At 35.1% G+C, this 24,129-nt stretch overlaps 3 protein-coding genes across 10 annotated transcripts; all 3 read right to left on the bottom strand.

Moving 5' to 3' along the window:
- Positions 1 to 4,831: 4,831 nt before the first annotated feature.
- Positions 4,832 to 15,106, bottom strand: LOC132202394 (myosin-2-like). 8 transcript variants are annotated; one of them, XM_059629273.1, is made up of 12 exons: positions 14,915 to 15,106; positions 10,679 to 10,809; positions 10,088 to 10,231; positions 9,406 to 9,848; positions 9,206 to 9,313; positions 8,940 to 9,023; positions 8,800 to 8,883; positions 8,384 to 8,691; positions 8,121 to 8,278; positions 7,959 to 8,062; positions 7,348 to 7,403; positions 4,832 to 5,478 (listed from the first exon to the last, which is right to left on the bottom strand). In XM_059629273.1, exons 1-12 carry the CDS (start codon positions 15,055 to 15,057, stop codon positions 4,920 to 4,922), a joined length of 2,322 nt encoding a protein of 773 aa, XP_059485256.1. In that variant the 5' UTR covers positions 15,058 to 15,106; the 3' UTR covers positions 4,832 to 4,919. The 8 variants fall into 8 exon arrangements, with proteins under 8 accessions (XP_059485256.1, XP_059485257.1, XP_059485260.1 ...); XM_059629274.1 differs by lacking the exon at positions 14,915 to 15,106 and adding an exon at positions 12,721 to 12,897; XM_059629277.1 differs by lacking the exon at positions 14,915 to 15,106 and adding an exon at positions 12,619 to 12,878.
- Positions 15,107 to 16,042: 936 nt separating this feature from the next.
- Positions 16,043 to 17,906, bottom strand: LOC132202664 (beta-1,4-galactosyltransferase galt-1-like). The gene is made up of 4 exons (XM_059629724.1): positions 17,829 to 17,906; positions 17,280 to 17,459; positions 16,938 to 17,223; positions 16,043 to 16,826 (listed from the first exon to the last, which is right to left on the bottom strand). The coding sequence occupies exons 1-4, from the start codon at positions 17,882 to 17,884 to the stop codon at positions 16,089 to 16,091; spliced, it is 1,260 nt and encodes a 419-aa protein (XP_059485707.1). The 5' UTR covers positions 17,885 to 17,906; the 3' UTR covers positions 16,043 to 16,088.
- Positions 17,907 to 21,297: 3,391 nt separating this feature from the next.
- On the bottom strand, positions 21,298 to 22,258 carry LOC132202606 (uncharacterized). Its single transcript, XM_059629612.1, has 2 exons — positions 22,150 to 22,258; positions 21,298 to 22,038 (listed from the first exon to the last, which is right to left on the bottom strand). Exon 2 carries the CDS (start codon positions 21,976 to 21,978, stop codon positions 21,298 to 21,300), a length of 681 nt encoding a protein of 226 aa, XP_059485595.1. The 5' UTR covers positions 21,979 to 22,038; positions 22,150 to 22,258.
- Positions 22,259 to 24,129: the final 1,871 nt, after the last annotated feature.

The following is a 24,129-nucleotide window of genomic DNA, read 5'->3' as shown; positions in this document are numbered from 1 at the left end:
CTATATGGGAGCAAAAAGGGGTTCGCCTCCACGCACTGCAGCTTTGCCGAGATTAATTAAAATCAGTATCTCGAGATTTATCACATAACTTTGATTTTCTCACTCGAGTAATAATTGAATTCAATGTTACTCTGAGAGATTCATCTTTTTGTTTCATTGAATTATTATTGTTCGCAGAAGAAAGCAAGGCCATAGTCGATTGGTTTGCTGCTAGAGCTATCTACCAGCACCTTCTTTTACGGACAAGGAAAAAACTGGCAAATACATACTTTGCATAATGTATTAAGTTAGTGGAACTTGCAAATTAAAGGAATATTAGCTTCTATGTGATGATTTATGACAATCAAATTCGAGAGTCATTTACAAGCTTTCATTTATTGATAGTCCTTCAAGAAATCCAAGAATTATTAAGAACTCGCACTCTATATTTTTTAGTGCATGATTAATATTTTAATTTTTAACATTTTATCATATTTAAACGTTTGATATTCAATTAATCATTTGAGTTTTTCACATAAAGGTCGGTAATATTTTACACTCAATTAATCTCGGCTAGTAGAAAATACAGCTTTAATTTAATACAAATTTAAAAAAAATAATAATTAAGTACATTCATGCGCCATATCAAATAAAATGGAAATAGAATCCGAAGTTGATTTCCGTAAATAATATATAATATATAACATTTTATAATTTGAGGCCTTAAAGTTATTACATTTATAAAACTAAATATTTTTTTTTCTTTACTTTTTTGACCGGCTGATTTCAAGACAAAAATGACTTCTTTAATTATTGCAAAACTTTAAAGTATACGAAACTTTGCTTTTAACCTCAAGATATTTGAATTTCTATGTTACTACATTATTTATTAAAGCTTACTTTGTAGAAGAAATAAAAGATAAATCTTCAATTTTATGTTGATTTAATGGTGATTTGAGCGACCTTTAGTCTTCAATTGACATCAACAACGTGTTTTCTACAAGAGCGATTACGCGATGCTCTGTTCAATTACACAACAAGACTAGTTCCACTACATTCTTGATTAGAGGAACGAGATTGTGCATTTTCAGCTGGTCAGTTAGTTATTTGTATTATTGCATCTGTCGGCCGTGCCTATTTAATTGACACTGCTTGCTCCAATATTGCTCGGCGCACTAAAAGCAAGCAATGTGTTGCCGCAACGCACTTTCATTTTCATCTCGGTGGCAGCGGCGGCGACTCGCGCGCTATTATTATTATGCGAGCACTCTCGGGAGGCACCGTATTAGAGATGGATTTTCAGAACCTGTTCTAATGAGAAAGTGCATGAAAGTGCGATATTCGGTCGAGATTTTCTTTTTTTCCCCAGTGCACTCTGTTTTGTCTGCAACGCAGCAGCCGGGAAATTCGTTCACTCGGAAACATGCCTATATGCAACACATTTTATGATTTTCAACTTACAAAAAACTTTTAAAGATAAATTGACGTTTCGATAAATTTCTTGCAAGATTTAGAAACTCCAGTTTTACATTAAAATCATCATAGCTTTTTTTGTCTTTAATAATAAATTTCATGAAAATACTGATCAAAATATAATTTATTCTTAGAAGTTTTCTTACTTTTTGTTGATCAAAGTTTATGTTGGTTATGTTGTTTATACAACATTGTTAAAAAATAATATGGTAATTATAAAATTTTTCTTTAAAATTTTTTTTAAATTTGTATTTTTGTTTGTAGTAAATTAAGAATTTTAATTTATAAATATATAAGTTAATTTATTTATCTTTTTTAAAATAATAATAACTATAATTATATTTTATTTAAATTTATTGTTTGCAAGACTTTTAGCTAGTAAATGTGTAAATAATGCGTTGCTAATGAAGGGTTCAAACCCTGGTCCAGTCTTGCTGACTGCTGGCTGACTGCTTGCAAATTGTGGCTCTATGTGCAATATATTCTGAAAGCTGATTAATGAATAAATATTATCGAATAAATGAGATGCTAAAACAATAAAATAAATTTTGTACTGCCGAGGCTTAACAATTCTCAAATGTCAAGATGAGAATTATTGACAGAGACCGTGAAAACCTCGATCATAAAATCATTTAGCGCCTCCACGTCAATGAGCAAACAAAAGAACTTTTTTCGAGAATACAATTTGGAATGACGCAAGAGAGATAAAATGCCATCTCACTCTGCAACAAAAAGAAATGCATTGGTTCTTTTGTAGTCCAATCTGGGCGCCGCCAAGGGCACGATGAGACGCACAAAAAGTGTCAGCAGCAGCATTCAAAAAGCACACCTGCCTGCACCTGCACCTTGACCTGCATGCAACTACCAGAAGGTTTAGTGACCTTTGCACTTCCGCCCAAAATTAGAGTAAAGTCTGTCGTCTCTTTGCAGCTAACTTTGCCTTGAGTCATGGATTTTCCATCAATGCTCTATAATAACAATAGCTGGATTGTTGCGGTTGGAAGAGATTGCAAGTTAATTATTGTCAGGTACAAATGTCACTTTTCAACCTTGAATAGGCGTGAGGCTCATTACCAGGCTTTTTGTTATAATAGCAGGAAGTTGCTGAGCATATTTCATAACTAGAAGATAATAGCAATAGATTTATATAAAAAGATAATACAAAACAATTTTATATTTTTTTTCAAGATTTTTTTAGATTTCATGATGACAGATGATCATGTTCTATTGCATATATTTCACAAGCTCAAATATGACTATAATATATATGAGTTGTAATTCTGTAAAAGTTTTACAGTTTTTTAAGATAATTCAAAAATTAAACATCACTATTTAAGTAAATATTATTTCAGCGAGGGGTGTTGACTGTTGACTTTGCCGTTAAAAAATCAGGGTCGTTTGAGAAAGTGAGAAAAATTAAGGTTTTAATTTATTTAAATTCAGCAATTTAAATATTCAAATTAAGAATATAATGTTCTCAAAAAATTTAAAACAAGGGAAATAATAATTGCTTTTGAATGAAGTTAATTATGCTGCAAAAGAACATTGTAAACTTGCAAACTATGTGTCATTTGATGCACTATTTACGTGAGTTTGCTCTCGTGACAAGAGCTTTTAAGTGCACTTTCAATATTGCTTAAGTTTGACGACGGAGCATTTTTTGCCATCAAACGTGACTTTGCTTAATGAAATAACATTCGTATTTTCCTCATATCGTAATATTAAAAAAAAAATTATGTATTTATTGACGTTTGAATAAACCACAGTGAATTGAAAATAATTGTGTGCAATAAAGAATTATGAAATGCATACAAATCAAATCAAATTCAATTAATTTGTTTTTAATGCCCATGCAACAATTATTACTGTAGGGATTTTTCCATAGGACGTTTTTTTTTAAATTTTCCTCATTGTTCTTTAATCTAGCGAAATCAATTAATTTTTTGTGTCTTCAGCATCAACACGCAATCAAAACCAAGGGTTTTCCCTTATTGTTAGAAACACGCCTTTTCAAATAAAAAAATTATTCCGACGCCTATGAAGGATCAAATGAAGTGCAACACTAGGCAATTAGCCTATGCCAAGTTTTGAAACACGCGTGCATGCCAAACTTGTTTTACATTGTGCTGGGCAAATGTGGGGCGCCCTGACTGATCAAAGATACGCAGGTGCGTTGGCGCGAGTGATAAAAGGCTAAATTATTCGAATCTATATCTGCTCCTGTTGGTGGCGGCGCTCCGCTGTGTTTATCAACAATTTCACTTTCACTCACTCTTGACCTTAAGACTGCGGTCGAAGTGGGGCGGCGTGACCTGCATTTGCGCCATTAGGTCAATGCTTCGCTCTTCATGTCTCCTCTCTCGGTAGCACATTTTTTTTCAAATATATTATATCATGATTCGGACCACTGTTCGTGTGTGTGAATGTGAAATCAGTTGCGACACGCACTTCCAATATATTTCAAGTTCAAGAGAATTGCGCCATCCTCTATTTCTTTCTCTCGCAAGCTGATTGCCTCACGTGCGCGCATTCAAATAAAATAAAATAGCAAAGGATCGGACTTGGAGACAAAGGAAGTCCTTCCCTTCTTGTTGACACTCCTCTTTAGTTTGACTCGTGATTATTCACAATAGCGGTCGAGTGCCATAATAATTATTGCTGCGCACACACAACTCTTCAATTGTAAGGCATTGAACGTTAAAAGGGACGTAAAGGTGTTGAACTGTTGAATCATTAAGGGATTTTCCTTTTTGTATAATATAATATTTTCCTTATTTTATAATATGTCTATATTTTTAAGAAGTAATCATAAGAATTTAAAATAATAATTGTCGAGATATTTAATAAAATTGAATAAAAATATAATATAATTAGTTATAATAATTTTTTTTTTTAAATAACATTTTTGAATTTAATCAAATACATATTTGATAATATGAAAAAACTATGTTTTAAAGTAAAATTTTTAAATAATACTTTAATTGTTAAATAAAAATGTGTTTACACAGGTAGTTTAAACATTTTTAACAGAAAATTTTGATCGTGCTTCGGCAATCTATTTAGCGATTATTTGCACTTTTTTGTTATTGTTTTGCCATTTTGGAATCTATGCCTTTTTATGCAAAACCAAAAGTGGGAAGCGCTTGTTTTTTTCCCCCAAAGAGAGACCGCAACTGCGTCTTTTGTGCAGTCAATTAGCATTCTCAGCAGGGCCTGTTCAAGGCCAGTAACACATTTGGCTTCGCAATGCTCGTCGCCCTTTCCAAAAAAGTGCGGTTGACCATTAAAAAGTCATCAGCTCTGATTTTCTCACGCAATCGAGCGTGGATGCGCCATTAAAAATAGAGTTAAAAAATTTATATTTTGCATTTTTTTTTTTTTTATTATTTCCTCTTTTTATACAAAAAAATCTCTCATTCTCGCTTGGTTCCACAAAATCTGCCACTCTTTTTATTAACACAATCTGATCAGTCGCCCCAGCCGTCGTCACTGGTCAGCCTGGCCGGGCAGCTGTTGGCCCTGCCGAAGAATGGTGTTCCACTGACGCAACCCAGCTCCAGAGAAAGACACCTTTCAGGTCGTAACCTTTTGAAAGCGGGAAAGACCTGGTCCGGACTGTGACAAATGAAATAAGTCCTCGGCACTTGCAGTTCGTCCTCCTCGGAAAAGCTTGTTTTTGGGTCCGAGCTGCAGCCGGACGGACTGGGCGACACCTTCAGCAGTTCCTCCTCGGTCAAAACCATCAGGAAGTCGTTGGCCACTTCCGTCTCCTCGTCGTCCAACACCTCTTCGATTCGGACCTCACATTCATCCATCGAAGACTCGCGACTCGGCTCGGTACATTCGCTGATCTTGCGTAAAACTCGCGACATGGACCCTCTGCTGGCGATCACGTTCTCAGGTTGCTGCTGGTTGTTGTTCCTGAGCTGAAGCTGCAGTTCTCTCTTCTCCTGAGTCATGGTAGTGAGTGCGTGGTCCTGTTCCCTGATCGTGGCAACCAAATCCGAAATCATCAGCTCTTGTTTTCTGTAAAAAATAAATTGTAATTAATTATGATCAGAAAATACTATTATTAATTTTGAAAAATATTAACTTCATTATTTTACTTTTAGCAGCTATTAATCTTAACTAAATTTAATTTTTTTTTTATATTTTTATTATGATTTTTATACAGTTTTACACTGATGGCAATCAAAGTAAAATTATTAATTTTTATATTTAATTAATTTTTTTTTATTGATTGAGTGATAATTTTATTAAAATTTATAATTCATCTTGAAGTTAAAATAAATAAAAGTAATTTGATTTTGATTATTAATATTTAGTTGTAAAGTACAGCGTAATTTATTGAGAATTTATTGCTAAAATTTTTTTGCCTTCTGATATTCCTCTCTTATTGTTAGTGCGTTAATTAAATTCAAGATATCTACAATAATTCTAAGATTTTAAATGATTATCACAAAAATATGTGACTTTAACAAATATAATTTTTATTTTCAAAGAGCGGTTTCTTCAGAAATTTTTATTATGTATTTGTGTTTTTCCAATTTTTTTTGTAACTTTCATTTCTATATTTTGAATATCTGGATGCAGTATCTTGTTGCAGACACAGATTGCCTTGTGATACACCAATAATTAATTAAATCCATTCAACTCTTAGAATTTGTCTGGGAAAATAAGTAATTTAATTCAATTCTGTGGAAAAATCAGCAATAAACGAGATAAAATAAAATTAATTACTCAGAATATTTAAAATCTGCTATTTTGTGGGATTTCTAAATAAAATTCAACCTCTCAGAGTTGGAACAAAACGTCAATAGAAGCTGTTTGCTAACTTTATTATTAGTAAAATTACAAAAAAAGGACAGCGACAGCCAAAGAGTTATACAGACGGGAAGCAACAAAATGCTTTTTCTACACTTGCCAAGCACTGGCCGGAGGGCCGGCGACTGGCTCGGTCAAAAATAACATTTAACTACTAAAAATAATGATGAAAATGAAGCGAGAGAAGGACAGACGCACGCATGTGGAGCACAGTGCAGATCACTGAAGTACGTATGTTAATGGAATCGACATGATATTGCGACTTACGGGGGCTTTCTGCCGTCTCTACGACTTGAGAGAGTTGAAGTGAAGGTTAAACTAATATTGTTGCAAAATTCGAGAGATAATAAATCATGAACATTACAAAGAACTCACGTGTTCGAATAATATGTTAAATTCATTATAATTAGAGAAAGGAGGTGACCTTTTATGATAATTAAAAAAATCTTCACAGCCAATTAGAAAGACAAAAATGAGTGGTTTGATGGGATTGAAGAGGATTGCGGATTTATGTCACATATAAATACAAATCGACCTCCTTTAAATCGTTCTCGGTCGAAAACAATTAAAAAATTTAGCAAAACTCCTAATGATTCTAGTGAAAAAGTCTTTCACATCGGAAATTATCAGTTATAGAAAACATCCGACGCTCGAAAAAGAAAGTTTTTAATGATAGAGAGAGTAAATATGCGTAGAAGAATTTTTATCACAGCACGACACTGGTCTTTCCTTGTCTTTTATCACTTTTCATATGTGTTCGGAAAAGAAAATCAGGCGGTGTTTCTGGCCATGAGGAAGGCGGCCGTTATGAGTAAAAGAGCGGCCAAAGCGAGACCGGGTGATTCGGCGCACGCCCACACCAGCAGGGGGAGGAGGAGGGCCAGTTTGGGCTGGGACACTTTGACAGCTTCCTGGGGCACGCTTCTGGCGGAAAAACATCAAAATTACTACTTGAGTGACCTGCTCTGTCTTCTCACTCGCATGCCCAAGCAACGAAAAAAGACGGACGAAAATAACATAAAAAATTTGGGGACACTTAAATTGCGTGCACGCAAAGAGTTAGAGACTCACCTCAGTTTGTTGAGGACCTCCTGGTGGGCGACCGAATCGACCATTTCGATGTCTCCCTGTAACACGGCGCGTGATTTTTAGTTAGAGAGATGATTTCATTTTTTGCAAATATGCAGGTTAGTGAAATAAAAATATAGCAAATGACTCGAAAAAAGCACACACCAGGCCAGTGCGTTAGCCTCACGGAGACCAGTGCTTACATTTTAAGATCTAGTTTGCGAATTAGGAATCAGCCAGCCAAGCCACTGCAAAAAAGTCAAAAGACAAGACCGTCAAACATTTTTTTAAACTAGATACCCCAATAGTAGAAAAATTTAAATCAAGGCCAAATTAAATTTTAAGTAAATAATAGGAAAGCAGAAGAGTTTTTTGAAATTAAACTTTCCAACCGAATTTTGCTGCCGCAGATTGGTAGATTCTTTTCAAGTTCACTCCTGAGAATTAAATTTCTAATTTTCATTTGGAAAAATTTAATACTTTAACAATTAACAAAAAATTTGAGAGACAACACGCCTGCTTATCAATCAGGAACATGCAGATATATTACAAAGAATTTTGAATAAGGCTAATTGTCTCATAAAAAGCGATAATTTTTTTAAATATCTACTCACATTCATTTTGTTTTTGCAAAGGGCTGCGATTTCCGCCATGTGTCGCGCTTGCAGAGCTGCAATTTCCTCTTCGTGGACTTCTTGCAATTCATCTCTTTGCCTTGCTGAAATTTTCCATAATTTTAACCTTGAAGGCTGAAAGGGATTTTAAAAAAATAGTACCTAATTGTTGTTGGTGCTTCTTGTAGAGTTCGTTGAACTTCTCGTCAAAGTCTTTGGTCATCTGTTGTTTGACCAGCTCCAGAGTTGCTTTGGACGAAACCAGCTGCATTTCGGCCTGACTAGCTCTTTTCTCCAGTTCCTCAATTTGAATTGCGTGCCTAAAATTAATTATGTTCGTGATAACAAATAATTAATTATAAAATCTAAAAAAATAAACAATTTAAATAATTTAAAAATAATCAATTTTGTTTCTAAGTACTTACGCCTCACTTAGCGCTTCAGCCTTGTCCTGATACTGGAGGTCGAGCTTGTCCAGTTTGCGCCGCAGTTCGAGTCGGCTGCTGTCCGACTCCTGGATGGCGTTGGACATATCCTTGCGGTGCTGCTCCTCCCGCCTGGCCATTTGTTCCTTCAAGTGCAGCACTTGCTTCTGACTGGCTTCCAATTTTTCCTGCGCCTTGCTCTGCTGGGCGGCCAACTCGCGGTCAAACTCGCCCTGCTTCCTCTGCAAAGCCTCCGTCACTTGGTGTTGCAGGCGACTGTGCACCTCCGTCTGGATTCGCTCGTCAGCCTGGCGAAATAAAAATTAGTACGCAGGGCACACTGCGCCTCAACACCGTAAGGTCGAGCAAGTTGCATAACCAATGATATTGGCAGGCGACGGATTAAAAAAACTCACCTCTTGTGTGATTAGCTTCTTCTGCTCTTCCAATTGTTGTTTGAACAATTCTTCACGTTCCTCTCGCTTTCTGTGGTTCAAACCCTAATAAAATTGGAATAATTTAGATATCATTAATTTAAAATATTTAAATTTCCTACCTGCACAGCCGACAAAACATTTCGCTCTTTAAGTAGTTGAGCGTTCAGCCTACTTATTTCCGAATTCAGCATACCAATATTTGCCTGGAAATTCAATTGAAATATGAAATTTTCTTATGAATATTTAAAATTAAAATAACTTATGTGTTATATTTTTAAATACAAATTTTGCACATAGTTAAAATCGTCTCATTTGCGTCACTTGCCGCAAAAGAGCAGCTAGAGCGAAAACATCGAAAACTAGGTTCATTGTTCTTTAAACTTACTTGGAGACTGTCGTGTTCTCGTTGTGCCTCTCTGATAAGTCGTTGTTGGTCGTGACTCATGCTCTTGAGCTGCGTTATTTCAGCTTCGATCTTTTTCAGTTTTTCAACCTGCAGAAGAGACAGAAATAAATCACCGACTGTCCGAAATTGTTACTCAGCGTTTCTAACTAAAATGTTGGCAAATATCTCTCTCAACTCACGTCATTGGTGTGCATGGCAATGCGTTGGTCCAGCTTGATTTGAATATCTTTGATGCGCCGTTCCGCCTCCTTGGTCTTCTCTTCCAATTTTTTCTTCGAGCTGGACTGGACCTCCCGCAGTTTCCATTCAAAATCGTCCAACATCTGTTGCTCCCTGTCCGAGTTGACCGTCCGCAGCTGCTCGTACTCTTTCTCGTACTTCGCCGTGACCGCCTGCTTTTGGGCCACGGCATCGTCCAGCGCCTCTTTCACAGACTTCAGTTCTTCTTCCCATTCTTTCTGGGCCGTTTCTTTTGCGGCCAAAAGTTGGTCCCTCTCGGCAGTCACGGCGGCGAGCTGCTCCTCAAGATCTTTGACTTTCTTCTTCAAATCTCCCTTGCTCTCATCCTCCTCATCACTCGACTCATCTTCATCGTCATCCTCGTCAGAATCATCTTCCTCACCTTTTTGTAAATTTGATTATAAAATAATAAATAATTCAAGAAATTATTATAATATTAATTTCATTACAAATTTAACTATACTGAAAGATAATTTTTTTTCTTATATTATTACTGTCAATTATTCAATTTTTTTCTAAACTATGTAGTGCATCTAATAATTTCAGCTAATTTAATTAATTTAAATTTAATTTAATTTTGATTCATGATTGATTCAAATAAATAAAGGCCTTGAAACTTACTACAACTGCTAGTTCTCTTTTCCAACTCCTCCTTCAGCTCGTCGTTCTGATGTCTAAAGTTCTCTTTTTCAACAACAAATTTCTTCAGGGATATTTTGGCCAATTCAGCCTCCTTGCACGCAGCATCCAACTCGGCCTGCACCCCTGTATCAATCAAACGAGTCCGTTTTAAGCAACGTGTTTTCTCCACCCTGACACGTACGAAAAGCACCGCAAGCAAGTGCACTGCCAAGAATCTTTATTCGCAATGTTTTCCTCAGAGTTGTAAATCTGCTCAGGTCTCAAGTTCACTACTTCCCCGATCTGTGCGAATTTTTGACCAGCGAATAAATCAAGTCGCGTTAGCGCGTGATTTAGGGAGGAAACGTGTCGCTTAATTCTTGGGAACAAACACACGTCCGCATTCACTTGACGTGCCAAATCGAGTTGCACTGCCGGGTGATTTCTCGTCGGTTGGCTCATTTGCCAGATGGTGTTTGGCCTCTCTTTCGGTTATCTCTTAGAGACGCATGTTGGCAGTGCACTCGTTCATCGGAAATCCCGGCCACGTGAGCCGGACCAAAATAAAACTCGCGCATTATTTCAACTCACTCTCCATGCAGGCCGCCTTGGTGCCGACTTCCCGCGTGAGCTCGCCCAACGAGTTCTTGAGTTGGAAAATCTCGGCATCTTTGGCTGCGATTTGAGCCGACAGGTCTTCAACTTTGGCCTCCAACCGCCTCCTGCAACGTGCGCCAGAAATAGTTGGGATTAGAGAATTAAAATAGACTCGAACTGCACTCGCGGCTGATCATTTTTCAAATGCATTAATTTAGATTTGAACTCGAGATAATAAAAAAAATTATGGTTTTTTTCTTTAAAAATTTCAATAATTTCAACTGCTACATTTTCATAAAAAATGCTTCCTTATTCATTCTCTTAAAAAAACTGTATACTGTATATACGATATCCTATTAAACAAAAATTAAGGTGAAAAGAGAAATTTCAGTTCCGACATTTTTAATATATTTCCTCTTGCCTGTATTTTCCCCCCTAAATAATCCCGTTTAAATTTAAACTTCATGTATATACGGTTTTTTATAATTTTTTAAGGCTCCTTTACTTTATTTTTAACAATTTATTATTTTTACAAACCCTATTGCTAAATTCTTAGCGTAAACTTTCTTTTTTTTTATTTTTGTCTACAGCCCAAAACTCCGAAAAATATTTATTTTATCAATTTTAGCCTTTCGTCAGCCACGATTTTACGACTCTGTCGACAAAGGTATGTTATTTAGGGCCACGCAAAATTTCACGGTGTCTGCGTCTCAGAAATAAACACTAAGGTAATTTCGAAATCCAAAAATAAACGTTTGGAGCCTTGAATCGGCATCTCAAGACCCTGATTCATGTGTTGCCGGACCGACGCCGATTTTCGTTCTCACTCGCGGTTGACGCGAAAAAAGTACGCGGATGTACCATTTCGTGAAAATGTGCGTCCTCTGCGTCTACGTTTAAAATTAGGCACAGCTATTTTCGCGGCCGCGCGCTCGCTTTACTCCTTTGTTGGAAACTGGCGAAACCCCTTTTTTCTTCAACCACCAAATTAGCACCTCACTTTGCGGTAATTAGAGCTCGGTTGCGTAATCTGGAGGTCGTTGCTTGACCCACTGCTCCAGATTAAAAGTGCAAAAAGTTCTCTGAGTCGCTTAATTTGCTTAATTTAATTGCTAATTAAACTGATTTTTATATTCGGCGCACCGTGACTTTTATGGCGACTTAAAATCCTGAGCATTCCGAGTAGAATTAAAGTTTCGAAGCAACAGCTAGTTCGTGATCTTCTATTTTTCGATGCTGAACGCACGTTGGAGGTGTTTACTTTGACACTTTGGTGGCGTTTTATTTTCGGACGGCCTCTGTTCGGACATTTTGCGCACTTCTTTTTCCATTTGCACTCCACGTGATGAAACCAGATATTGAACAAGAAATGTTTTGCTTTTTAAACAAATTCCATCCAAACCAGCATTTTTGCTTTTTTTTAAATGTAATTATTTACTTGTGTACTAATAACTGAAAATTCCTTAAAAAATATAATCTATATAGTATTTTTTTTTTACATTTTCTGAAAAGAAAATTTGATGCAAAATTTTCAAGACATGAAACTTGAAATCTTTAAGCAAGAGAGAAATATATAGGAAAAGAAATTTTATAATAATTGAAGAAACATGAATTATTTACACCGCACAGAAACGAATTTTCGATGAAATCTAAAAGAAAATTAAATATATTTTAATTTACTCGAAAATAAATGAAGGCATCTAAATAAAGTAGAAACAAATGCAAGGTTAAGAATAAATTAATTAAAAATAAACCAACAGTAAAGTAAGCGGAGAGAGAATAAAGAGCAAGAAGAAGAATGTACAAAGCGCAAACAAACTGCGTCGGTATTGCAGTCGAGAATTAATTGCGTGTTAAACTGTCTCCGGGTGAAAAAGAGAATATAAGAAAATTCTGCATCTTGAGCGGCGATTTGTCCCTCCGAGCGGCTGTACCTGGAGGCCATGTGCAGGACGAAGAGCTGGCGGGAAGTCATGGTTAGAGCTCTAAGGTGTTAGCATTGCCACTCTGCATGATCGCTTTGTCAGGTCATTTACGTGACAGACTGCAAGCCGTCCACCCAGCTGAAGTTGAGTTTCATCCTGCCGCTGCCGCCCTCATCGTCAGCACAACATCAACAAGCGACTGCTCTCCAAAAATAAAAGCCCTCCGTCCGTCCGACGGACACCGCCTGACCGACCGACCGACCGTACGTGCCGAGAACAAACCGAGAAACGACCGTGTTTTGTTCATTCGTTGCTTCGAACACCCTTTTATTTTTACAGCTGCGCGCCTTGGGCTTTTTCCTCTACGTCTGCGAGCGAGCGAGCGCCGCGCCCGAATGGCTTGGCCAAATAATTGTGTGCGACCCAATTACACGCCCTGTGTTTTCTTGTGTCCGATTCAACGCACAGCTGTTGCTCGCTTCCGCGACAATCATGTTAATTTTGTTTTCGTCGGTTATTCGTCCGATGCGTAAATTATCCGGCGCAGTTTCGCTTTCTTGATTGATCGCGAAAGTTCCCCTCGGGCTTTCGCAACTTATTTTTGCACGCTTTCGCATTTATAATTATTTCAATAATATATGTAAGTGTCACAACAGGAGACTTTAAGATTTAATAGAAAAAATTTAAAAATTTTTCTATTTAATTAATTTGTGAAAATTTTTGAACCATATAATTTTTTGTTTTTTACAACAACTGAGAGATAGAATCATATTTAGCAGCAAAATTTTGGTTTTATATTATAAAAAAATTAATTGGCTAATAAATTGTTTATTGAGTTCAATTGTGGGCTCAAAATATGCAAATATTAAAATTAAAATTTATAGTAAATTTTATTATGAAAATTCTTAAATTTTCATTTTAATATTTTAACTGTGCATATTTTATTTAAAAATTACATGTTACTCTTTTTTCTAAATGTCACTGTGTGACCCCATTGACCACATTGATGTAATCGGTGTCCGAGACGCACCCCCTTTTAGAAGCGCCCAATTAATTAGACCCAGCAACAGTTCTGAGTGCTTCACTGGCTCAAGGCTGGGTCAGCCTAGTTTTGAATTTCACGAAAAGGGCAAGAGTAGGTAGACCTAATTTCAAATCACGTCATTCAAACCCAAGCAGTCTGCTCGCTCCACTTGCCCCCTTTTGTTGCTCTACTCTTTTTTTACGCAGTTTGATCTGCGATGTGTTGTTTACCGCGGCCACCCAGTTGTGAATGCGTTCGAGTCAAGTGGGCTGAGCAGCTCTTGTGGTACTCAAAATTAAATTTTTTTACAGTTATTTTTGCCGCTGCGCAAGATATTCAAAGTAAAAAAATTTATTCCAATCGCTCCTTAAAACTGAGATATTTGATTTTTTCTAGCGACATTTGACACTGATTTTTTATTATTCAAAAATTGATAAAAAAAATTATTCGACTCAATGTTGGTGCAAGGAAAGTCTCGGTTCCGGATTTTTCTCTTGGCAAATTGTACCCAACATAATATCAAATTCACCATTGTGTGCACGCACACACGTCCGATAATTTATAAGTCGGCTGAAATTAATCTGCTCGAAAATAAACATCATCCATCTGAGCGTTATTTTCGACCACACTTTGGCATCAACTAGCATCAACCTTCGGGTTCACTTGCTCCCGAAGAAGCTGTCGAGAGTCGAGAGCAAGCATCATGCCTTTTAATTGCCACAAGAGAGAATTAATTTCATTATTCCGCTGCGTCTCAGAAATCTAATTAGCAGTGAGCAGCGCGTGTCACGCCTCTACTATAGTGTTTCTCACGTATTCATATATTGCTGTTTTTTAAAATTGCAATATATGAGAGCTCGCATAGTTAAAATTAATAAATAAAAAATGAAAAAATAAATAAATAAACAGATATCATAATATTAATTATTAAATTTTCAAAAATTAATTTCATAAAAGACACAATACGATTTATAATTTTAATAAAAAATTTATTAGGTAAATATTGTTCAAGCACAAAACTAGTTTTGTTGATCATAAATTTAAATAAAAATTTTAATTCATAAAATTTGTACAAAAAAATGTTAAATAGTATAAAATTAAACTAACATATTATAATAAAAATAAATTAATTTTAACAATATATATCCATTTTAATTTAACTTAGTCAAAACGAGTAAAAATATTTTTCATTTCTAAGTAAAAATCATTTAAATGAAATATAAAATTTAAGAAAAAACGCCTTGTTTGAGCAAAAATCTGAAAAAGCAAGTGAAAATTTACCTGACGGAGGTGACTGGGTCTGGGGAGAAATCGTCGTTGCTGACTGTCATCGTGTCCGGCGCGTCCACTACTGGCCCATGGCTGCTGTGATCGTGCTCTTTGTTGCTGGTGTTCTTGGCTTGTTTCCTGAAGAAGCCGAACATACTGCGTGCATCCTCCCTAGCAAACGTCTTACGTCTCACTGCGATCCAACTGCGCCCCTCGTCGCACGCGCCTGACCACCGATGACGACACGGCCACTCGGAGCGAGCGCGAGACGCGCCACCAGGAAATCCAGAGACGCGCAAAACTTAAAAATCCCTACTCTTATTTTCACTGATCTTCTTTCCTTGAAGACCAATTAGAAATAATTTAATTTCTCAACTCGAGCTTGTTTACCGCCCGCGAATTCAAGTTCAGCGTGAAATAAAATTCCGCTTGGTTTATTTTTAGCAAATAATCGCTTTGTTTTTCATCGAAACTCGACGCTCGAGTCCAACAGGTTGCCTACCGCAGGTTTGGCAGGCGCCGTTTTCGGAACTCGAACACTGTAGTGCAGCAACGAGAACAGACGCGTTGCGAAAACTGCTATTCTTGGTAAGCGCGAACCTAAATTTACGCAGCTGCTGGGATCGGGAGCAATCACCAGACCTTACCTATTGGAGATCACCCAAAGAAGATTTACGAGCTTTTTTCGTTTTATTTCGATTAGATGCAATAAATTTTCAGATTGAAAAATAAAAAATACAAAAATATGCTTACAATTATTTCCAAAAAGGAAGAAATAGAAGCACACAATTAAACGCCAAAATTTTTTGGATGAAACATTTTACAAGTAAAAATATCATACCAACAGGAAGTTTTTAATAATAGAGCGTGATAAATTTCCCCTCCTCATTTTAAATATATAGTTATGGTTTTTGCATGGTAGAAACAAATGTTTTTACACTTTCAAATTGCTTTTTAAAAATTAACCAAGAATTAACCTTAAAATATAGATCTATCCGCAGGAATGCACGCAGGACCAAGTGTTTCCCAAAATTAATATTTTCCGAACTTCAATTTTTGAATTTTTTCCCTTTCTATATAGAGGTGAAAATTTAAAATTCTACTAATTTTTTAAATGACTTACTAAAATAAATGAACTGAGGAAATGAAATATTTATTTTGTATTTTCAAAATGTTATCATTTAAATCAAATATTCCCTAAACGACAAAGTTTGCACTTTTCAGCCAAATTCTGTTCTATTACTTTCATACTTTTTTCTAGTTCTTTCTGATATTTCCACATTGTCCTATCTTCTATAAATTGGTCCTCCCAACAATTATCATAATCACGCTCGCAATTTCTATAATGAAAGAGGTTTCCAAATTCCGGTTTTATAACAACCTCCCTGTACTTCTTTTTAGTCATTTTCCATAAAAAGTGATTTCCAATTTCCGCAACTCCTTCAGGTTTACAAATGTACTTTCCCCTATTTTTCTTAAATTCGGTTCTTCTTTTCGTCTTTTTCTGCGTCGTCAAATCTACCCCTGAGTAATATGAATCGTCAGGCCATTGCAGGTAGAAAAAAGCGAGTTGAAAAACAAATGAAATTTCATTTCCTCCCCGTTTATCAAAAGCTTCAAGAAATTTCAATAGAGTGTAGTTTTTCGTCACGATGAATTCATCAACATCGAATGGCGCCACGTACTTGTGCACGTTGATTGAACGAAGAGCGCAGTCATTCAGTGCGGCGAACATGTTTTCCTCCCGCAAGTCGACATTATTCTTGAATGGGAGATTTTGCCATTGGAACAAAGTAACTGTTCCATTTTTCACATAATCGTCCAAGACGCACTTGACTTCCTTTGTTGAGTTGTGGTAGTATATGTAGAAATGCGAGAACCCAAGTATTTTGTTCAACTCAATCCACTCAATAAGTTTCCAAGCCTAAAAATGTGAATTAATTATTATTTGTAAGTAATTGAGAAAAATTGTTCGAGCGTTTTTCTTAGGTTTTGTGTTTTATAGGAAAATCAATAAAATATTTTCTGTTTATACCTGGACAAATTCACTATATAATGGTTTTACACAAGCAACTAAGTCTGTGCGGTCATTTGGTTTTTCCGGTTGAATGTTTATTGGAAGGAAATTTCCAGCGTCTGGCAAGCTTATTAGATCGTCATCCTTAAGGAACGTGGTCATCACTTGTTCCGAATACACAGAAACGGCCGTGGGTATTTTAGCAGTGATCGCGATAAGACAGTCAATAAAACAAGCCGAGTAATCGAGACCGTGGTGTTCCGTGAATGGCGTCATCACTGCTTCTGCTATGAATTTCTTTCTGCTAAATTATTGGAATATTTTATTTTAAGCAGTCATTGTCTTAAATTTTCAATTTACCTTTTCGCTTCCAACTTAAACTGTTCGTCATCATACCAATATCTGCAAAAAGCGCGCTCCGCAATTGTCAAATTTAAAAGTCTGGCCACACCAACAACCCGAACTCTGGGCGAGGGAATATTAATTTGCTTTTCCAAAATTCGTTTGTCCAAGTACGCTGAATAGACGTAAAATTTGTATCTGTGAAATGAAAATGTATTTTTCTTTTAAACAATTACCTTAACTAATTTTTTTTTTTTTTTTTTTTTTACACAAACAAAACACTACTCTACCTACACTAATTTTAACAGAAAAAAACACACGCACACTTAACAATTATCTGAGAACCTTAACTAATAATTAAAAATACGTTGCTTACAACGACAATTAACAACAAAAACATGACTTTTTATTTTACAATTAAAATTTCCCCATAACTTCATTAAACAGCTTATATAAATAAAATCTTTGGTTGAAGTTTCAATTTTCAGTTAAAAATTGAATCTTTTAATACTGATTTTAAAATTTAAAACACAATGAAGCATGAATCTTTACGTGGCTTCCTCTTACTTTGAGTCAATAACTGGCTGCCAGGTCGCGTTGAGAAAACGACGTCCGTCAGGCATTTCTTCTGTCGCGTTTGCGCTCAGACGTTTAGTCGACTCTCCGTTTTGTACCAAAATTTCAGAAAATGAGTCGCCACGGTAAATTATCAAAGGCATAATAACTCTCCAGGCTGTAAAAATTAAAACGAAACACCAAAATGCACCCCACGACGTTGAGGAGCGCAGCATTTTACAGAATAATTATCAACAGGAAGTACTTGCATGGCGAGTGATTATGTTCCCTTCTTTTTTTTTATATAAAAATTTCCTTTGCCACCACCAGTGGGTAAACGTTTTAACTGCTTTTTTATTTTGCGTGTTGTTATTTGGAACTGTAATCTTTAATTTCCAAATTAATTGAATTTTTGTGTAAATATGAATAGGTAACGCAATTAATTTGTAAAAAAAAATAAAAGTAATAATAAAAAACAATTAAGTATATTTTTATAATTTTGATACGCTTGGTTTCAATTAGGAAGTATTATAAATAGTGTTTGAATTATAAAAAATTAATAAGAAATATTTTTCGTATTTTTCAAAAATTTTCATGTCAAACTTTTGATTAAGAGTTTCTATTTTCATTATTAATTTTTTATATAATTTTTATTGTTGTTGCTGTTGTTTATTTATCATCATTGTTGAAAATACATTCTTTACTTTAAATTGTTTAAAACAATTTATTTAAAAACGATAAATTGCTGGACAAAACGGCACCAAAAAAATCTGCTTGAATCAAAGTTTATCTAATGGATGGAGATGGCACTTTTCAACAAAATTCTGTTCAACTGCTTTCATACTTTCTTCCAGTTCTTTCTGATATTTCCACATTGTCCTATCTTCTATAAATTTGGCCTCGAAACAATTAAAATGCGTGCAATTTCTATAATGAAATAGGTGGCCAAATTCAGTTTTTAATACAACTTCCGTGTGATTCGTTTTCGTCGTTTCCCACACAAAGTGATTTCCAATTTCAGCGACTCCTTCAGGTTTGAAAATGTACTTTGCCCTTCGTTTCATTAGAGCAAATTCAGTTCTTCTTTTCGTCTTCTTTTGCGTTGTTAAATCTAATCCTGAGTAATTAGGATCGTCTGGCCAGGGCAAGTAGAAGAAAACATTTCGGAAAACAAACGAAATTTCATTTCCTCCCCGTTTTTCAAAGGCTTCAAGAAATTTCAATAGAGTGTAGTTTTTTGTCACGATGAATTCATCAACATCGAATGGCGCCACGTACTTGTGCACGTTGATGTTTCGAAGGGCGCAGTCATTCAGAGCAGCGAACATGTTTTCTTCCCGCAACTCGACATTATTACTTCTGAATGGGAGATTTTGCCATTGGAACAAAGTAACTGTTCCATTTTTCACATAATCGTCCAAGACGCATTTGACTTGTTTTGTTGAGTTGCGGTAGTACATGTAGAAATGCGAGAATCCCAGTATTTTGTTCAACTCTATCCATTCAATAAGTTTCCAAGCCTAAAAATGCATCTTAATTTTTACTTGTAAGTAATTGAAAAAAATTATTTGAGGCTTTGTTTTGTATGGAATGTAAAAAAAAAATTTATACCTGGACAAAATCGTTATATAATGGTTTGACGCAAGCCACTAAGTCTCTGCGGTGATTTGGTTTTTCCGGTTGAATGTTTATTGGAAGGAAATTTCCAGCGCCTGGTAAGCTTATGAGATTGTCATCCTTAAGGAACGTGGTCATCACTTGTTCTGAATATACAGAAACGGCCGTGAGTGTTTTGGAAGTGATCTCAATAGGACAGTCAATAAAACAGGCAGAATAATTCAAACTAAAGTGTTCTCTGATTGGCGACATTACTGCTTCTGCGATGAACTTCTTAATGCTACATTTTTAGAAATTTTATATTAAGCAGCCGTTATTTTTAAATATACAGTAAAAAAACTTACTTTTTCGTTTCCGCTTTGAGTTGGTCGTCATCGTACCAATATTTGCAAAATGCGCGTTCCACAATTTCCAAATTTTGTAGTCTGGCTACTCCAATAATCCGGATTCTGGGGGAAGGAATATTCCTTTGCTTTTCCAAAATTCGTGTGTCCAAGAACGCCGAATAGACGTAAAATTTGTATCTATATATAGAGAGCGTTTTTTTATAGAGATGCAAATAGATCAATAACGCAGCTTCATAACACAGCAGTAAAAAAATTTAAATGCTGAACTTAAATTAAATTAAAACAAATTTAATTATATTTCGTCTTTGCACTCACTTCAAATGTTATTGTTAAAGATTGTTAAAACAGAGTTTATGTAATTATGTTAGATCATTTTAATTGTTGTTTTAATGAATAATAGGACCCTAATTTTCAAATAAAAGTAAACTAATGCACTTACATTAGCCCCATTCACTTAAGTATAGCATAATGAAGTTGAAATCTTTATGTGGCTCTTCTTACTTTGAGTGCGTCACTGGCTGCCAGGTTGCGTTGAGAAAAGCTCGGCGTTCGCCACGCTTTTCTGCTGTCACATTCGCGCTCAGACCTATATGCATTTCTCCATTTTGTTCCATAATTATAGAAAATGATTCGCCACGGTAAACCATCGACGGCAAAAATCTCCAAACTATTATATATAAAGTGAAATAGAAAACTCCTACCCACAAAATAAAGGAGCGACGCATTTTACAGAAAAAAGTTCATATCAACAGGACGTACTTGTACGAATGGCTGGTGATTATTTTCTCGCCCTCTACCTTTTTGTTTGAAACTTTCCTTGTGTCACCTCCACTTGTTTAAAAAGAAGTGGTGGTTATGAGTTTTTAGTTTATATATTATCGTTAATGAAAGGCTATTTAGCGAAACTAATTAAGTCTACAAAAGTGTACAAACGCAAATGAATTATTGTTTTTTTGCATATCTTGCAAAAATTTTTATTCAAAGTGCAGGTAACCTCGCAACAATATGGGATTTGTAGCAGATGTTTAAACGTCAGTATGAAACATGGAACAAATACAAAATTTTTTTTTATTGTACAAATTAGCCTTCGTCGTGATTTAAATAATGATTTTTAACCTCTAAATTAATTGAAATATTCTGCAAATGTCAAGAGGCGTTGGAAATTGGAATTAAAAACAAATCATAATTATAATATACTAAGGCTTTAAGTTTCAATTTTCAATAAAATATTAGCTTGCAATTGGAAATATACGTAATAATTTGTATTAAATTTAAATAATATTTAAAATATAGTATTTAATTTTTTTTTATTTTGTGAATAATATACAAATTGAATTATAAAACATAATTAAAAATTGTTGAAAGTTTTTTTTCACACTTTTACAACTATTATTATTAATAATTTTTCCACATTGTTGCAAGTACTTTTGATCGTTAAAATTAATTTATTAATAAAAATAAATTATATAAAACTTGGGCACCACTACAAGCAACAAATTTAAATTATAAAATCGCAGTCAAATGTTCCGTAACGGATCGAGTTGGCACTTTTCAACAAAATTCTGTTCAACTGTCTTCGTTCTTTTTTCCAGTTCTTCCTGATATTTCCACATTGTCCTATCTTCTATAAATTTGTCCTCGAAACAATTATCATGCTCGCAATTTCTATAATGAAAGAGGTGGCCAAGTTCTGTTTTTATCACAATTTCCGAGTAATTCTTTTTCGTCATTTCCCACAAATAGTGATTTCCAATTTCCGCGACCCCTTCAGGTTTGCAAATGTACTTTGCCCTTCGTTTCATTGGAGTAAATTCAGTTATCCTTTTCGTCTTCTTTTGTGTCGTTAAATCCAATCCTGAGTAATTAGGATCGTCTGGCCAGGGCAAGTAGAAGAAAGCATTGCGGAAAACAAATGAAATTTCGTTTCCTCCCCGTTTATCAAAAGCTTCAAGAAATTGCAATATGGTGGTGTATTTTGTCACGATGAATTCGTCAACATCGAATGGCGCCACGTACTTGTGCACGTTGATTGAACGAAGGACGCAGTCATTCAGAGCAGCGAACATGTTTTCTTCCCTCAAGTCGACATTATTAGTGAATGGGAGACTTTTTTGCCATTGGAACAAAGTAACTGTTCCATTTTTCACATAATCGTCCAAGACGCATTTGACTTGTTTTGTTGAGTTGCGGTAATACATGTAGAAATGCGAGAATCCCAGTATTTTGTTCAACTCAAACCATTCAATAAGTTTCCAAGCCTAAAAATGCATGTTAATTTTTATTTGTAAGTAATTGAGAAAAATTATTCGAGCCACTATCTTAGGTTTTGTGTTTTATAGGATGTCAATAAAATATTTTCTGTGTGTTACCTGGACAAATTCATCATATATCGGTTTGACGCAAGCAACTAAGTCTGTGCGGTTTGTGGGTTTTTCTGGTTGAATATTTATTGGAAGGACATTTCCAGCCTTTGGCAAGCTTTTTAAATTGTGATCCCTAAGGAACGTGGTTACCACTTTTTTGGAATATACAGAAACGGCCGAGGGTATTTTTGAATTGATCTCAATAGGACAGTCAATAAAACAGGCAGAGTAATTCAGACCATGGTGATCTCTGATTGGCGTCATAACTGCCTTCGCTATGAACTTCTTGCTGCTTAGAAATTTTATATTAAGCAACCGTTATTTTTAAATATACACTAAAAAAACTTACTTTTTCGTTTCCAATTTGAGTTGGTCGTCATCGTACCAATATTTGCAAAATGCGCGTTCCACAATTTCCAAATTTTGTAGTCTGGCTACTCCAATAATCCGGATTCTGGGGGAAGGAATATTCCTTTGCTTTTCCAAAATTCGTGTATCCAAGAACGCCGAATAGACGAAAAATTTATATCTGTGAATTAAGAGCGTTTTTTTTTTAAGAATTCAATAAATGCAGCTTTACAACTACATTAGCTGCAAAATATTTAAATATGCTGTACATACAGTAAAACATTATTTAAATCATCTTTTTGTTTTCTCTCAGACTTTAAAGTCCTTTTTTAGAGATTTTTAAAACGGAAATTATGTTATTATTTAAAATCTTTTTAATTCATTTTCAATTCAATTTTTACAATTCTTTTATTCTCTTCCCAACAAGTCATAAAAGTCATAATTGTTGTTTTAATGAATAATAGGAACCTACTTTCCAGAAAAAAAGCTACCACTACATTAGTCCACCTTCCACCTCACTTAAATAAAAGCATAAACTAAGTTGAAATTGTGGCCCTTCTTACTTTGAGTGCGTCACTGGCTGCCAGGTTGCGTTGAGAAAAGCTCGGCGTTCGCCACGCTTCTCTTCTGTCACATTTGCTATATGCATTTCCCCATTTTGTTCCATAATTATAGAAAATGATTCGCCACGGTAAACCATCGACGGCATGAATCTCCAAACTATTATATATAAAGTGAAACAGAAAACTCCACCACACAAAATAAAGGAGCGACGCATTTTACAGAAAAAAGTTCATATCAACAGGACGTACTTGTACGAATGGCTGGTGATTATTTTCTCGCCCTCTACCTTTTTGTTTGAAACTTTCCTTGTGTCACCTCCACTTGTTTAAAAAAGGTGGTGATTATGAGTTTTTAGTTTGTATATTATTGTTTATGAAAGTCTATTAAACAATTAATTAAGTCTACAAAAGCAAATGAATTTTTGCATCTGAATTATTGTTTTTTTGCGTATCTTGCAAAAATTTGATTCAAAATGCAGGTAAACCTTGCAACAATATGGGGCTTGTAGCAGATGTTTAAACTTTAATTGCAAGAAAAAAATAATTACACCCTTTTAAAATACCCCTGGACATTTTCAATTAAAAAAAACATGAGTTCCTCAAAGAAATGAAAAAGTATTATATAATTTATAGCCTAATTGCTAACATCCTCAATGAAGTCAAATATTTAGTATCAATCAAAATTGAAAAAAAAATCATTTATGTTTATTTTTTATTTTATAATAATTTTACTTTCGCGGCAGCTCTTCAATTTGACAGATAAGATTCTACTTTTTTTTTTATAAATTAATTATATTTTTATTTTTGTGCAACCGAATGTTATGAATGCTATGATTTTTCGAAATCAACATTTCGCAGTGGTTCCAGCTGGCATTTTTCAATTAAAACCCTTTCAATGGCCTTCATTTTTTCAATCAATTTTTTCTGATAAATCCACATTGTTCTGTCATCTTCAAATTTCAACGCCAAACAATTTTTCTCCTCATATTCGCACGACCTATAATGAAAGAGATGGCCAACATTTGTTTTAAGTACAATTTGCTCCGATTTCCTTTTGGTCATTTCCCACAAAAAG

This window comes from Neocloeon triangulifer, unplaced genomic scaffold (assembly GCF_031216515.1).
Source record: "Neocloeon triangulifer isolate White Clay Creek 2 clone unplaced genomic scaffold, ASM3121651v1 ptg000015l, whole genome shotgun sequence".
In the NCBI taxonomy this organism is placed as follows: Eukaryota; Metazoa; Arthropoda; class Insecta; order Ephemeroptera; family Baetidae; genus Neocloeon; species Neocloeon triangulifer.
Note: the sequence above shows the minus strand (reverse complement) of the source record. Positions and strands in the feature narration are given on the sequence as shown.

Coding starts and splice junctions, on each gene's coding strand:
- LOC132202394 (XM_059629273.1), bottom strand. CDS start 15,057: ATGTTCGGCTTCTTCAGGAAACAAGCCAAGAACACCAGCAACAAAGAG. Junction 8,884..8,939: donor ATGTTTTGTCGGCTGTGCAG/GTAGGAAATTTA, acceptor CAATTTTATTAG/GGTTTGAACCACAGAAAGCG. Junction 8,279..8,383: donor GCTGAAGCGCTAAGTGAGGC/GTAAGTACTTAG, acceptor AATTAATTTTAG/GCACGCAATTCAAATTGAGG.
- LOC132202606 (XM_059629612.1), bottom strand. CDS start 21,978: ATGTATTACCGCAACTCAACAAAACAAGTCAAATGCGTCTTGGACGAT.
- LOC132202664 (XM_059629724.1), bottom strand. CDS start 17,884: ATGCCTGACGGACGTCGTTTTCTCAACGCGACCTGGCAGCCAGTTATT. Junction 17,224..17,279: donor TTTAAGTTGGAAGCGAAAAG/GTAAATTGAAAA, acceptor CCAATAATTTAG/CAGAAAGAAATTCATAGCAG. Junction 16,827..16,937: donor TATATAGTGAATTTGTCCAG/GTATAAACAGAA, acceptor TCACATTTTTAG/GCTTGGAAACTTATTGAGTG.